Source organism: Pan troglodytes, chromosome 22 (genome assembly GCF_028858775.2).
Source record: "Pan troglodytes isolate AG18354 chromosome 22, NHGRI_mPanTro3-v2.0_pri, whole genome shotgun sequence".
In the NCBI taxonomy this organism is placed as follows: Eukaryota; Metazoa; Chordata; class Mammalia; order Primates; family Hominidae; genus Pan; species Pan troglodytes.
Window position 1 is genome coordinate 44729245 of NC_072420.2, and position 13542 is coordinate 44742786.

At 58.3% G+C, this 13542-nt stretch overlaps 1 protein-coding gene across 4 annotated transcripts; it reads left to right on the forward strand.

The window, feature by feature from the left end:
* Positions 1-1307: 1307 nt before the first annotated feature.
* GATD3 (glutamine amidotransferase class 1 domain containing 3) lies at positions 1308-13334 on the forward strand. Of its 4 annotated transcripts, XM_003319107.6 has the most exons (7): positions 1308-1548; positions 1812-1864; positions 3769-3882; positions 4886-5005; positions 7954-8046; positions 10903-11059; positions 12438-12698. In XM_003319107.6, the coding sequence occupies exons 1-7, from the start codon at positions 1408-1410 to the stop codon at positions 12564-12566; spliced, it is 807 nt and encodes a 268-aa protein (XP_003319155.1). In that variant the 5' UTR covers positions 1308-1407; the 3' UTR covers positions 12567-12698. The 4 variants fall into 4 exon arrangements, with proteins under 4 accessions (XP_003319155.1, XP_054531295.1, XP_003319156.1 ...); XM_054675320.2 differs by having other exon boundaries at positions 10903-13334; XM_003319108.7 differs by lacking the exon at positions 7954-8046.
* The last annotated feature ends 208 nt before the right edge of the window (positions 13335-13542 follow it).

The following is a 13542-nucleotide window of genomic DNA, read 5'->3' on the forward strand; positions in this document are numbered from 1 at the left end:
AAGCCTGAAGAGGGCCAGGCACGGAGGAGCAGGAACGAGGACAGTCAAATGTGCCAAGCTTGTCTTTGGTTGTAACTGGTAATGTCCCATGTCTGTTATTCTAGTTCCCCACTATCTTGCGAGGATTGGCAGTAAAGTCCTAGTGATGGACAACGCGGCAGTGGGGAAAGTGACAGCCGTGGCTAGATCATCAGATGTGTCTGTAGAATCCAGTGTGTCCCTGTGAACATCCGCCAGCAGTAACCATTCACATTATTTCAAAAACCTGAATTATTAGGTTGAAAATGGGTAAATCGGGGAAAAAGCCAGCACTTATCCAGCTATTCCTCTGTGAACTAACCCATGCATAACAAATAGATTTTTTTAATGGAAGAATTCCAGCTAGGACCCGAGCAGCTGGGATCTTCACACTGACCGTCCATGCTGTGAACGTAAAAAACAAAAACAAAAAAACAAACCCAAACAGCGCCCGGGAATGGTGGCTCACGCCTGTAATCCCAGCACTTTGGGAGTCCGAGGCGGGCAGATCACCTGAGCTCGGGAGTTCAAGACCAGCCAGACCAACATGGAGAAACCCCGTCTCTACTAAAAATACAAAATTATCCTGGCGTGGTGGCGCATGCCTGTAGTCCCAGCTACTCGGGAGGCTGAGGCAGGAGAGTCGCTTGAACCTGGGAGGCGGAGGTTGCGTTGAGCCGACTTCGCGCCATTGCACTCCAGCCCGGGCAACAAGAGGGAAACTCCGCCTCAAAAAAAAAAAAAACCCAAACAGAATCGGCGGCTCACTTGCCCCCAGACTAACCCAGATCAAGCCCCTGGGTGGAACTGCAGTTTCCAGGATAGAACATCCCGGGGTCAGTAAAACCCGGAGGGGTCGCTCCGTGGGAGCCGGAGCCGCGAGGAGACAGTCATGGAAGCGGAGGGGTAGTCCTGACCCCGCGTGGGTCCTGACGCCGAGATTAAGACGAGTGGCCATTTAGGAGGATGTGGACCCTGGATGCTCGTGGTGAGTTAAGGATGAGACGGAGGTAAGGTAAGAAGCGCCGGACTGAGCCGCCCCGAGGCAAGACTGCTCTGCGGATGGCGGAAAGGGTGCGCCGCCTGTGGAGGCGTCCGATGGGGGCGGGGCTGGGGGCCCCGGGAGTCACCAGCATCCCTCAGCCTCGAGCACGAGCCCTCAGCCACCACCGGAAGGAAGACAGGGTTCCCGGAACTCTATTCGGAGGCTCTGCGCAGGCGCGGGCCCGCCCACCGGCGCACTCACTGGATAGGGCTGAGACGGGGGCGGGTCTTGGCTCCGCCCCGAAGGCTGCGCAGGCGCGGTCCCGACGAGCAACGCGTTTGTAGACGGGTGGGTGCGCACGCTCTGTGCCTGCGTGACCTTCCGACCCCGCTGTCCTCACCGCAATGGCGGCTGTGAGGGCCCTGGTGGCCTCGAGGCTCGCTGCGGCATCTGCATTCACGTCCCTGTCCCCCGGCGGTCGGACGCCTTCCCAGCGCGCAGCCCTTCACCTCTCCGTGCCGCGCCCCGCGGCCAGGGTCGCGCTGGTGAGTGGACGGAGGGGGTGAGGTCAGCTCCCGCCTCCAGAGATCAGCCTTCGCTGTTCTCTGCCCAAGGTCGGCCCCTCTTCCTAGGTCCGCTCCCGCCGCCCCACGTCGGCTCCTTCACCCCGAGTCACCTCCTGCGGCCCAGGTCGGCCCCATTTTCCCGGGTCAGCTCCCGCGGCCCAGGTCGGCCCCTTTCCCCCCAGTCAACTCCCGCCGCCCAGGTCGGCCCCTTTCCCCCGGGTCAGCTCCCGCTCCTCTCGCAGGTGCTGTCTGGATGCGGAGTCTACGATGGGACCGAGATCCACGAGGCCTCGGCGTAAGTCCTCAGGGGCAGCTGGTCCTCCACCCCGGGGGCCTCGAGAAGGCCTCTCCACCAGTGAAGTTTACTCTTTTTTGAACAGCTTAGAGAAAGCATGTATTTTATTTTATTTTTACTTTTTGTCTTTTGAGACAGCGCCCAGTCTGGAGTGCAATGGCGCGACCTTGGCTCACTGCGGCCTCCGCCTCCTGGGTTCAAGCGATTCTCCTGCCTCAGCCTTCCGAGTAGCTGGGACTGCAAGCATGCACCACCACACCCAACTAATTTGTGTATTTTTAGTAGATACGGAGTTTCACCATGTTGGCCAGGCTGGTCTCAAACTCCTGACCTCAAGTGATCCTCCCGCTTTGGCCTCCCAAAGTGCTGGGATTACAGGCATGAGCCACTGCACCCGGCCGAGAGAGCTTGTATTTTAAATACCCTATCCTTGGCTAAAAAAAAGCAAAAACGACTCGCAAAACCCAGGGAGACGCTAAGGAAGAACAGTTTTTAAGTGTCGCTTATACTGTCATCTAGAGCCTAGAAATGACTTAGCATTTCATTTGAGTGTTTTTCAGGACACACACATTTTGAAAACACTGAGATCACACTCACCCGTGTTTTGCAAATGTTTCTGACGCATGGGAAGTAATTCCCATTCATTCAGTTCTCAACATCATTTTAACAGTTGCGTGGTATTTCTGGGTCCTAGACAGGTTACTGTTTATGTAACTGGTCAGCTGTTGCTGAGTGCTTGGTGGCCTGATTTCCTGTGTTACTGGAAATGACTGCAGGCCGAACCAGTAGGGCAGGAGGCCACCACGCGTGCCAGGTACCTGTAGTTCCCATGTGGTTCAGGGTGAACTGGAGAGGGGAGAGCTAGGTGGTGGCGAAAGGGGTGTCAGGCCATGGAGAGTGGCCTGAGGCTGGTGGCTTTGTGGGTGGCCCACCTTGGCCGGTTGGAATTGGCACTAGACAGAGTGAGCTGGGGGAAAGGGCCAGGATGTGTTTCATGATTTGGCCTTGGTGGGATAGAAAATAGCCCCAGAATAGCTTGAGCCCTCCCAGGCAGAACGGCAGGGTCTTGTGTCTGGGGTGTCTGGGTGGATTTCTTATGGGTAGCGGAACCCAAGTGCCAGGGCCAGGTGCTGACCTCTCCCTCTGGCAAGTCACTGCACTTCATGCCTCGGTTTCCTCCTCCACGTAAGGGGCAGTGAGGGCTTAGTGTGTGGGTGGGCTTAGCCACCTATTTCCTGTTGGCACTGGGAGTTGCGGATGCCAGCGTGACCCCTCATAATGTCAGCTGTTGTCCCCAGGAGGAGCTTCTGTTGCCCTTGCCCTTGGGGAGATGGAGCTGCCTGGCCTGTGGTGTTGTCCTGGGGTCTCTTGTGTCTCTCCCACCATCTGTGATGGGAAAGTTGAGGGAGACTAGAAATTGAACTAAGTAGTGACCGAAAGCCCCGTCACACCGTCTGTGCACGTGGCACTCTGAGCACACTGCTGCTTCTCACTCTTGGTGCTTGCAGCAAGCAACTGGAGGAGGGCAGCCAGGCCCTGGGTGTAGGCAGAGCACTCAGCAGCCGGGGACCCGCACGCCTCCAGGCTGTGCCCTCAGTGGAGTCACCCAGCCCCCATACCCCAGTTTGCAAAGGGAGCTGTTGGGACCAGCTGATCTCCATAGCCCACTTCTGAGGGTTTGTCATAGTCGTAACCCACCAACCGACAGTGAATTAGAATGGGGGTGTGGGGGACATTTGGCTTGGATGGAACCAACCGTAACTTTTTGCACAGCAAGTAAGATATTAATATACATTAGGAATTTGCTCCTGGTACTTACCTAAAATCCTGTTTTTAAAAATGTGTTAACACAAATCTGAGTGGGGCACGTTTTGAAGAGTTGTCTCTGGTTTTCCCCCGTGCAGGATCCTGGTGCACCTGAGCCGTGGAGGGGCTGAAGTCCAGATCTTTGCTCCTGACGTCCCTCAGATGCACGTGATTGACCACACCAAGGGGCAGCCGTCCGAAGGCGAGAGCAGGTGTGGGGGTGGGATTGGAACTTGCTTCTTGTCCACCTCCCACGGTGCAGCCTTTTTTTGCTGGCTTAGCTTAAACCAAGTCTTGTGTGCAAATGAACATCCTTCTGAGCAGCTGTGCTCGGGCTGTTCTGGAAGTAATGCTGCCAAGGCTCAGGAGTGCCTTCCTTCCAGTACTCACAGAAGGACTGAAAATGGCGACCGGATGGCTTCCCACTGAGTCAGGCTGCTCATACCTTGGTCTTAAGCAAAGGTGGTGGTTCTCAGTTTGGTCGCCCACCTTCTTCCCCTGTCTGGGGTCCAGATCTGTTTTGCTGGTTCCCAGCAGCATGTCTGTTACTGCGGTGTGTGTGGTTCTGGCCTGTGTGGCCTGAGATCCCCTTCCCTTGCCCGTCCTGCCCGACAGCCCTGTGCAGGCCATTCCAAGGTGCCTTCCAGCTGGCCTTGGACCACGAGAGGTCTGAGCTGGAGATTCGAGGAAGAAGCCATAGCTGCCTCCTGGGGCTGTGCTTCTCACCAGTGGGGACCCCTGTAATTTCTTTTCCTGCCTGGGACCCTGGCTTCTGCACCTGGACTTGCACCTTCGGCCCCCACACCTGGGGGCTAGCAGCTTCCTGCGGTGGCTGGCCTTCGGGTTGCTTCACTGGTCCTGAGTCCTGGCTTCTTACCTTCCCCCCTGAGTCCCACCGTCCTGATGAGTGCACAGAATTCTGTCTGCTTTAGACACTCGGAGAGACTTCCATTTCCCATGGGCCTTGACTGCAGAAGATTCAGAGTGATTTGGCGCAGGTTCTGAAGTGCTGATCTGAAGAGCCCAGCATAGATTTAGTGTTGCTAGAACCATGTTGCCTTTCCAGGTAGTGACCAAACATGCTGACCTGGAAGTAAGTCCCCGTGTGGCTGAGAGCCACGTGTGTGGAGCGTGTTGCCTGTGGGCTGCGCCCCTGCCCCGCTCCACAGTCCTTCACCTGCATGCTGAGGCTTTTTGCCCTGTGCTCTTTCCCAGGAATGTTTTGACCGAGTCTGCGAGGATCGCCCGTGGCAAAATCACAGACCTGGCCAACCTCAGTGCAGCCAACCATGATGCCGCCATCTTTCCAGGAGGCTTTGGAGCAGCTAAAAACCTGTGCGTATTTGAGCTCCAAGGTCTTCTGCTTTCCATATGGAGCAGATGGGAAGGGGGTGCACCTGCCTGCTGTCCAATGTGGTCAGTGGAGCGGCGATAGGAGGGGGTGGTGATAGGAGCAGCCTCTGGGTTTAGGGTCTGGGCAGGGCACGTGCCTGCCCTTTGACTTGGGAGCTGTTCTTAGGATTGGGTCTTAGGTAGCGTTTTAGCGAGACATGCTTTAGTTTCTGCTTCGCTGCTGCCTCTTCTCTCATCATTCCTGGTACCCAGCAGCTGTCAAGAGTGGGTTTGGGGCTCCCTCTTATCTCATCACTGTGCTGTAGGTCTCGTCACGTTGAAATCAGTCTCTGAGTATTTACTCCTTGCAGGTACCAGTTTTTTTTCTCTCTCTCTCTCTTTTTTTTTTTTTTTCTGTAGAGATGAGGTCTTGGTCTGTGGCCCAGGCGGGGATGCCGTGGCACGGTCCTAGTTCCCTGCAGCCGTGACCTCCTGGGCTCAAGCCATCCTCCAGCCTCATCCTCCTGAGTAGCCGAGACTATAGGCGCGTGCCACCATGCCCATGGTTTTGTTTTGTTTTGTTTTTGCCACGTATGTAGCCCAAATTGGTCTGGAACTTCTGGGCTCAAGTAACCCTCCTGCCTCCCAAAGTGCTGGGATTCCAGGCCTGAGCCACCGCGCCTGGCCCCAATTCTCTTATGGAACCTTGCAGGATCAGAAATGGGTTTCCTTCTTGGTAGTTTGGGCGGCGGTCCTGACAGGAAGAAGGGAGGCCGCCTTGGCGTGGCTGTTTTGGTAGCTGGACCGTGAACCATGGAGGCCTGGCCGGCTCCCGCACGGTGGCGTCCTTGAGTTCCAGATCCTCTTTCTGTTCTCTGTGTCTCCTCTCTCTCTTTGCACATTCATGGAGGTTCTCTGGGCACCGCCCCCATGGCCCTGCCTGAGAGGTGGAGGTGGTGCCAGGCTGACCCTCCAGGGACAGCTCTGCCACCTGCAGGAGCACTGGCCACAGTGCATCGGAGCGTGCAGTGGCTTCTGTGCCATGGTGTGGGTGGCAGCCCCAGTAGGGCCGGCCCCGGTCGGCAGCTCCTGTTTCAAGGGCAGGCTGGAGGCTGGCTGGCCGCTTGCCCCACCCTGGGCAGCCTGCACCCGGAGTCGAGGGGCAGGCAGTCTCCATCCGAAGAACGCGCCCTTCCTTATCCTGAAACCTCAGAGGCCTCCTTCCTCAGATGCCAGCTGTTTTCTCAGTGCCCTTGGCCGTGCCCTCACCCCTCTCTCACCAGAAGCCCCACCCCAGCCTGTCGTCCCCCGTCTCCTGAAAGCCAGCAAGCCTCGTCGGTGCCGCCCACACCCCTGACCTCACGCAGCCCCATGTCAGGCTCGATCTTTTGTCCAGTTGTCCCTGTGTCGCTGCCGTCTCCACGAGGCTCTGACCACTGACACCGTGTGTGGCGGGGTGCAGGGGCAGCTGGAGGGTGTGCTGGGGGCTCCGTGCCCTGGCATGGCTCCCCCACATTTTGCCAACCCAGAGGCACAGGCGAGAGGTGTGTGGTGGTTCTCAGGGTCAGTGGGTCTTGGCCTTGGCTTTCAAGGTGTTGATGGGCCCTGGGACTGATGTGCCCGTGTGTCTGAGCCCACGTCCCCTGGGCGAAGCTCCCATTTTCACTGACCTGTCCAGAGCGTTCTGGGTGAGCCTGCCCTGCGTGTTCATGGTGCGGCGCGCTCTAATGAGCTGCAGCGGTGGCCACTCTGCACCCTCTGAGACGGTCACCCATGGGGACGGCGAACACCCACTGCCTCCAGAAGATTCCCAGCACTCTGCCAGCAAAGCCATGTGGAAAATGCTGGGGCAGAGGACTGGGGTGCGTGAGGGTGGCGTAGAGCCCAGGGGTGGGTTCGTGGGAAGGTGTGTCCACTTGTAGATTTGGTGGCATTGCCAAATCACACGCCCCATGGGCAGTGTGGAGAGACCTCCCCTGCCCCGCGTGCCCTCCACAGCTCCTGCTCCTCGGCCTGAGGTGTGGATGCTGGTGTCGCAGGTAAACTGGCGTTTCTTTCACGGTCATCGAAGCAAGAGTGCTTGGTATGCCTGGAGGCCGACTGCGTTTCTTTTATTGGGAACTCCTGGAGTTTCCTGCTGCCCCTTTGTTTTAAGGAAAAACTCTCACACCGTGTTTCTCCTCCTCCCACCACAACAGTCGTCCACACAGAAGGTGGGTGTGAAGGGTCTTCCCCATGCACCACGCAGGGGTCGCTGCTGCCTTCTAATTCAGTTCCGACAGTATGGACCTGGGGTAGCGTCCGATCGCACGGGTTGAGGGCTCCGTCCCCAAAACTGCCCTCTGACACATACCGGTAAACTGTCTGAGTCTCTGGAATTGACCAATTGGCTTCAAGTTGGGGTTCCCACAACCCCGTTTGCTGGCGTGGCTCACAGTGCTCAGGGAAACATGACGTCAGCAGTCTCCCCCAGGATGTGGGGGACCCTCTCAGGAGAGGGTCCTGAGACCCACAGTCAGAAAGGCGGGGAACATTAGAGTCCTGCTTTGGGGCAGGTAAAAGGCAGGTGGGAGGTCAGAGGCTGTCCGAGGCCCGACACAGCCAACGTCGTAACAGAAAGCTAACAAGCACCACGGGAGTTTGGAGCCAGAAACCAGTGTCTGAGTCTCAGCACCGCAGCCCAGGTTCTGCCAGCTGCTCCGGAAGGTTCCAGGGCGTGGGCCCTCTCGCCCTGGTGGCCTCCTGCTGCACCACTTCCTGATCCTCCTGCTTTCTATGTTTCTTTTTGTTTAAAAAACAGGAAAATATGTTCACATCAAACGCGCATATGTGCAGTCATGCCCATGTCCCTTGCTGCAGCTGACTGAGGGTCTGGAGCTGTGCCTAGGAAGCCCCCCAGGAATAGACCCTGGTTGTGAGGCTGTCTGAGGAGGCCTTTTGTCTCCCGGTAGGAGCACGTTTGCCGTGGACGGGAAAGATTGCAAGGTGAATAAAGAAGTGGAGCGTGTCCTGAAGGAGTTCCACCAGGCCGGGAAGCCCATCGGGTGTGTACAGCCGTGCAGGCCTCGGGGAGTGAGGGAGGAGGGTGCGTGGGCCCGCGGCCTCTGTTCTCAGCCAGGAGCTGCCGCTGATCCTGAAAACTCACAGCTGGTTTTCTTGTTTTAACTGAGATTTCACACGACGTCACTGGTGACTTAACAGGAAGGAGAGGCACACTCCACTTCCCTAGAGGAGGCCTGGAATTCTCTTGGCTCCCAGAGGTGTCCCTAGGCAGTCCCTCAGGACCCCTATCCTTTACCAGACCCCTTCTCCCAAGCCCCTTAGCCACAGTACCCCCAACCCCGCTGACTTCTGGCCAGTCACTGCAGCACGTGCTCCGCCCCTGACGCCATCCACTCCCAGCGGCCTCCCTCCTGGGGAGCCACAGCCGACCACGCCCCTTTGTCCCTGCTCAGACAAAGCCTGGGTCCTGAGGTTGGCGGCACGAGTAGGGCGCCCACTCCCTCATCCACGTAAGCGCCTTGGCTTACGTGGCGGGTCGCGGCCCCGCAGGGAGTGTGTGCTCTTGACCGTCTGCTGCCGGGAAGTCACTCTCGGATGTGTGAGGGTGACCCAGCAAGGCCGGGTTCCGCCTCGGCAGGTGTGATGCTTCCACCAGCCTCCCGGCACCTGCTGCTTGGTGGTCCTGGAGCGCGGCGCTGTGCTGTCCAGGTGTCAGCTGCGTCTGGTGCTGGCAGGGCGAGAGCCGCACTTGCGTGGATGAACATCGGTGAGGCGCACTCACAATGGCCGCTCACCACCGGGTTCTGACAGCCGAACAAGGATGAGGCTCTATCGGAATCCTCTGTCTCCCCACCCACAGTCACTCACTTAAGGCCCTGCCTGGTCACCGTCCAGGGAGGCCCCTAAAGTGGAGCCTCAGAAAGAGCCCCCGACGGAGGTCCCTGCTGCAGCCGCGTCACAGCCGGGGTGAAGGTTTCGCCCATGGTCTCCACCTCGGGATCCCGTCCTTGTCAGAGAAATGTTCCTGGGATGAGCGCCCAGAGGGAGGAGCCCATGGCCCTTTCTTCTGTGACTGATTCAAAATCTCGGTGAAACAAGAGAGCCCCTGGCAAGTGAACCACTGCCTCTGAGCATGCCTCCCCTGAAAACAGTGTGGGGCGCAAGCCCATCTCCTCCCCAGTCCAGCCATGAGGCTCCCCTGGAAACAGCACAGGGCGCAAGCCTGTCTCCTCCCCGGTCCAGCCATGAGGCTCCTCTGAAAACTGCGGGGCGCAAGCCCGTCTGCTCCCCGGTCCAGCCATGGGGCTTCCGTGCACAGTGACCCACAGGCTCTTTTCCTGAGGAAACCTAAATCCTTTCCCACTGGCCCCACCCACCCCTCAGCCTGGTGTCAGAGGCCTGCGTGGCCAGCCAGGGGCTGTTAGGCGGCCCGGCCGCTCACTGCTGGGACCCCTTCCTTGAATGCAGTAGTCGAGGTGGGCGCTGGGCTGTGCCAGGAGCCACTGTGGCATCTGTAGCTGGCAGTTGATGGCTGGGCGGCTGCACGCAGCATCGGAAGCTGCTGAGAACCTGCTTCCTGGACTTTCTGCCTGCTCAGAGGGTGGCAGGGGGATTTCATCTCATAGGCAGCCAGAAGTTGCTTCAGGACATGCAGTTTTTGGGGGCGGGTTTGTTTTGAGAGTATCGCTCTGTTGCCCAGGCTGGAGTGATCTTGGCTCACTGCAACCTCCGCCTCCCGGGGTCAAGCAATTCTCCTGCCTCAGCCTCCCAAGTAGCTGGGATTACAGGTGCCTGCCACCAGGCCGAACTTTTGTAATTTTAATAGAGACAAGTTTTCACCATGTTAGGCTGGTCTCGAACTCCCGACCTCAGGTGATCTGCCTACCTCAGCTGCCCAAAGTGCTGGGATTACAGGCATGAGCCACTGCACCTGGCTGTGAAATGTGTTTTTAACAGTGTTTCGTTACAGCTCACGGTAGCAGTTTCCACCTGGGCCTGTCGGGAGTGGGTAGGACTGTAGACAGCGGGAGGAGGGATGAAGGAAGACGGGCCAAGGTGCGGGGTGTTGAGGGCAGGGTGGGGCCTGACAGCTGTGGGCTACACCACAGGTTGCCAGGGGATGGGGCTGCTGTTTAATGAGGCCGTGCCCCTTCCACTGTTGCCCCTGGGTGGCCATGAGGTGCTGGACAACGCAGGTCACTGAAGGCCCTGCTGTGGGCACAGTGCCTGGCACACAGAGGGGCCTCTGTTGGCTTGGCGGGGAGGGGTTCCTGATGAAGCAGAAGCAGGTCCCAGGGGTGGGTGTGGCAGGACCCTCAGTTTCAGGGCTGCTGCGGCCTGTGCGTCAGGGTCAGGGGCGTGTGCGCACTGGCCTGCACTTGCTGAGAGTTGTGCTGCAGGTCGGAGGCTGGCGAGGCTGCTCCTGGCCCGTTGTGCCTCCTGTAGAAGGGGGGCTGGTGTGAATGAGAAGTGCAGCTGTGTTATCTGTTGCTGGGTCACAGACTACCCCACAACTCAGGGCTGGGGCAGCCGCACATCATTACCCTCTCTGTGAGTGGACTTTGGCAGCCCGGGACTCTCACCAGTCTGGGGTGTCCTGGGGCTTGGGGCTTAGCCCATGGCTGTTGGGGGTTCCCCTCAGGGGTCCTTGGCCTGGTGCTTGAGTGCCTGCAGGGCGTGCTTGGCGGGGAGTGGGGCTGAGGACACCTCACTCAGCCTTGAGTCACCTGGTGCCACCTCCATCACATCCCATGGGCCACAGCCTTCTGGCAGCACAGGCTCACAGGGGGCAGGGTCGGCAGGGCTCCCGTGGCAGGGCAGCCTGGGGTCATGGTGAGGGTAATTCCTGTTCTGCAGGCCATGCAGCCTGCCTGACCCGTGTTCTTTTCGCCTTTCAGCTTGTGTTGCATTGCACCTGTCCTCGCGGCCAAGGTGCTCAGAGGCATCGAGGTGACTGTGGGCCACGAGCAGGAGGAAGGTGGCAAGTGGCCTTACGCCGGGACCGCGGAGGCCATCAAGGCCCTGGGTGCCAAGCACTGCGTGAAGGAAGTGGTCATATCCTTCCTGGTAGCCAGGCCCGGCCCGCCGTCGTGCTTGTCCCTGAGACGTGCATAGGGACGCCCCTCCCTCCGGGCTGCCTTGGTGGGTGGCCTCTTCACCGGGAGCTGCACCTGCTGCTCTCCCTGTGGGGCCTCCCCCAGTGGGCACCGCGGCCATGTGTCTAAGGGCATAGAGCAGATGGCTGACAGCCCAGCTGGTGTGAGGTGGGTCACAGACACGTCAGAAGCGCAGCTCTGGTGCGTGGTTGGCAGATCTGGCAGATCCAGGTCCCTTGCCTGACTGTTGATTCTGCTGAGCAACCCCCAGGCAGCCACACTCCGTGCCCAGCCGGGGGAGGGTGAGGAAAGAGTGTGTGCGAGGTGTGGAGGGAGAGCAGCCGGGCATGCAGGAGGCAGGGGCTTCCTGGCTTTATTTGGGCGGAAGTTCTCAGGCCAGTTTGGGTGGCCAGGTGATTCAGCCAGCCTCGCGGCCCCCAGCCCCTCCTGTTGAAGTGTGTACCCTGAGTTCTGAGATGATGGACCAAGAACGCCAGCGGGGCTGTTGCCCAGGGAGATTTGGAGGGAGGCTCCTGGAAGGCCCTGCCTGGATCTGGGAGAATGTCCATGTGAGCCTAATTGAGAGAACAGAACACTCCGGGGTGCCGGAAGGCACTGGAATGAGTAGAGCATGGACCCGGTCCCCTGCAGGTGTTGTTCTGAAGGGTGCAGTTCCTCTCAATGGGGCAGCTTTTTTCTCACAGGCAGCTTCGGACGTCAGGCCCCGTCTCCCTCCCTGCGGCTTTCCTGCTGGGCAGGCCTCTGACTGCTTGCAGGAAGATAGGGGCACATGTCTTGGGTGGTGTGGAGGCCTGGCCGGTGGTCACATGTGTGGTGTTGGGGAGGCTCAGGTCTGTGGCTGGCCGGCCCCAGTTGTGCCACCTGCTGCCCTGTTGCCCTGCCCCATGAGGACCGGCTCCTTCACGGCCAGTTCTTCTTCTGAAAAGCGGAGGCGCTGCCACTGCCTCGCGTGGTGGTTGTGAGCACCCCAGGCATGTGTGCGCCCCCATGGCGGGGCAGCTCGTGGCCATGTGTGGGTGTTGGGCCTGTGTGATGCTGGCATGAAAGGTGTCCTGTTCCCTGGAATTTCCCGCTGCTTTCTTCCTCTAGAATGCATGTGAATTGGGAACAGTTTCCTTCTTATGTTGTTCAGCAGCATAAATCATACAGAAAGCGGGGTCCTGCCGGCACAGACTGCACCAGGAGCGAGTTCTCCTCTTCCAAGTTATCTGAGAACAAAGTTAGGACACGCGGTGAGGGTGGGGGAGGGGCCGGGGCTCCACACCTGAAAGTCCCTCAGGTCCGTGCTGGGTGGCTTTTTCCGTAACTCTGCACACGAAGCTCACGTGGACCAGAAAAACAAGGTGGTCACGACCCCAGCCTTCATGTGCGAGACGGCACTCCACTACATCCATGATGGGATCGGAGCCATGGTGAGGAAGGTGCTGGAACTCACTGGAAAGTGACGCGCATGGACAGGGCCCAGCTAGGCACCAGGACTTGGCCTCACCCTCTGGCTGAGGAGCTGTTGGCTGCTTTCCATCCAGCTGGGAGTCTGGCAGGCCCTTTTTTTTTTTTTTTTTTTTTGCTGAAACCTGCAGGTGTTCTCTCTCTAAGGAGGGTGTGCTGCAGTGCACAGGAGGATGTTTCTTCCTGGGCATGGCTGGGCTGCTCTCACATACAGAGGCCGGGGGGCCAATTCGTTCTCTGCCACAGGGACTTGCCTCACTGTGTCCCAAAAACAAATCGCAGCCAGCTTTTCCAGAAATAGAAAATTCTGCCGTCTGAGGTTTTGTACTTCAGGTTAGTTAATTTTTGGAAGGAAGAACATTTTTAGGTTTGCAAGCCTCCTGATCAGGAAACCAGAAATACCACATTTATGGACCATGAAAGGTTGGTTCTTGACTCTGAAGGGACTTTTGAGTTAATCAGCGTAAGGGGGTTTCTAAAGCAGGCAATCCCTGTAGCCGCAGAGAATAAACGCCTTCCCAAAATGGCAACTTCCCACAGCCACATTTCAGACCTGCTGAGACTGCTGAGTGAGGAATGGCAGTGAGGTTTCTTCAATTAGTCTCAGTTCTCTTAATTTTCAGGAAGAAAGGGAAATTGCAGCTCCTCAGCCCCCAGGATTGACCTCTGGGGAGTGATGGTAGCGTTGGTGCCAGGCCGTGGGTTCAGGTGTGGCAGAAGCTTGCAGATGCGTCCGAAGGGAAATAAAGTGTGTTGGCGTTCGACTTTGGGCTGCGTTCATCTGTGTGTTCAGGGTTGTTTGGGGAAGAAAGCATTTGGGGTGGGAGTCAGTGTCTGCACACTTCACTCAGTGTCACATATCTGTTGCTTTTTGGGTCTGTCTCTGCCTGAGCAGCCAGGGCCAGGCCAGCCTGAGAGGCCCCATGCTGGGTGGGTGGCAGGAGCTGCCCAGTGTTGGGTGGCGGTGTGGGA

What these genes read in the sequence shown, in the direction of transcription:
- GATD3 (XM_003319107.6), top strand. Translation starts at nt 1,408, where the DNA reads ATGGCGGCTGTGAGGGCCCTGGTGGCCTCGAGGCTCGCTGCGGCATCT. An exon ending in GAGATCCACGAGGCCTCGGC is followed by an intron (nt 1,865 to 3,768) that starts GTAAGTCCTCAG and finishes TCCCCCGTGCAG; the next exon opens with GATCCTGGTGCACCTGAGCC. An exon ending in ACTGCGTGAAGGAAGTGGTC is followed by an intron (nt 11,060 to 12,437) that starts ATATCCTTCCTG and finishes AACTCTGCACAC; the next exon opens with GAAGCTCACGTGGACCAGAA.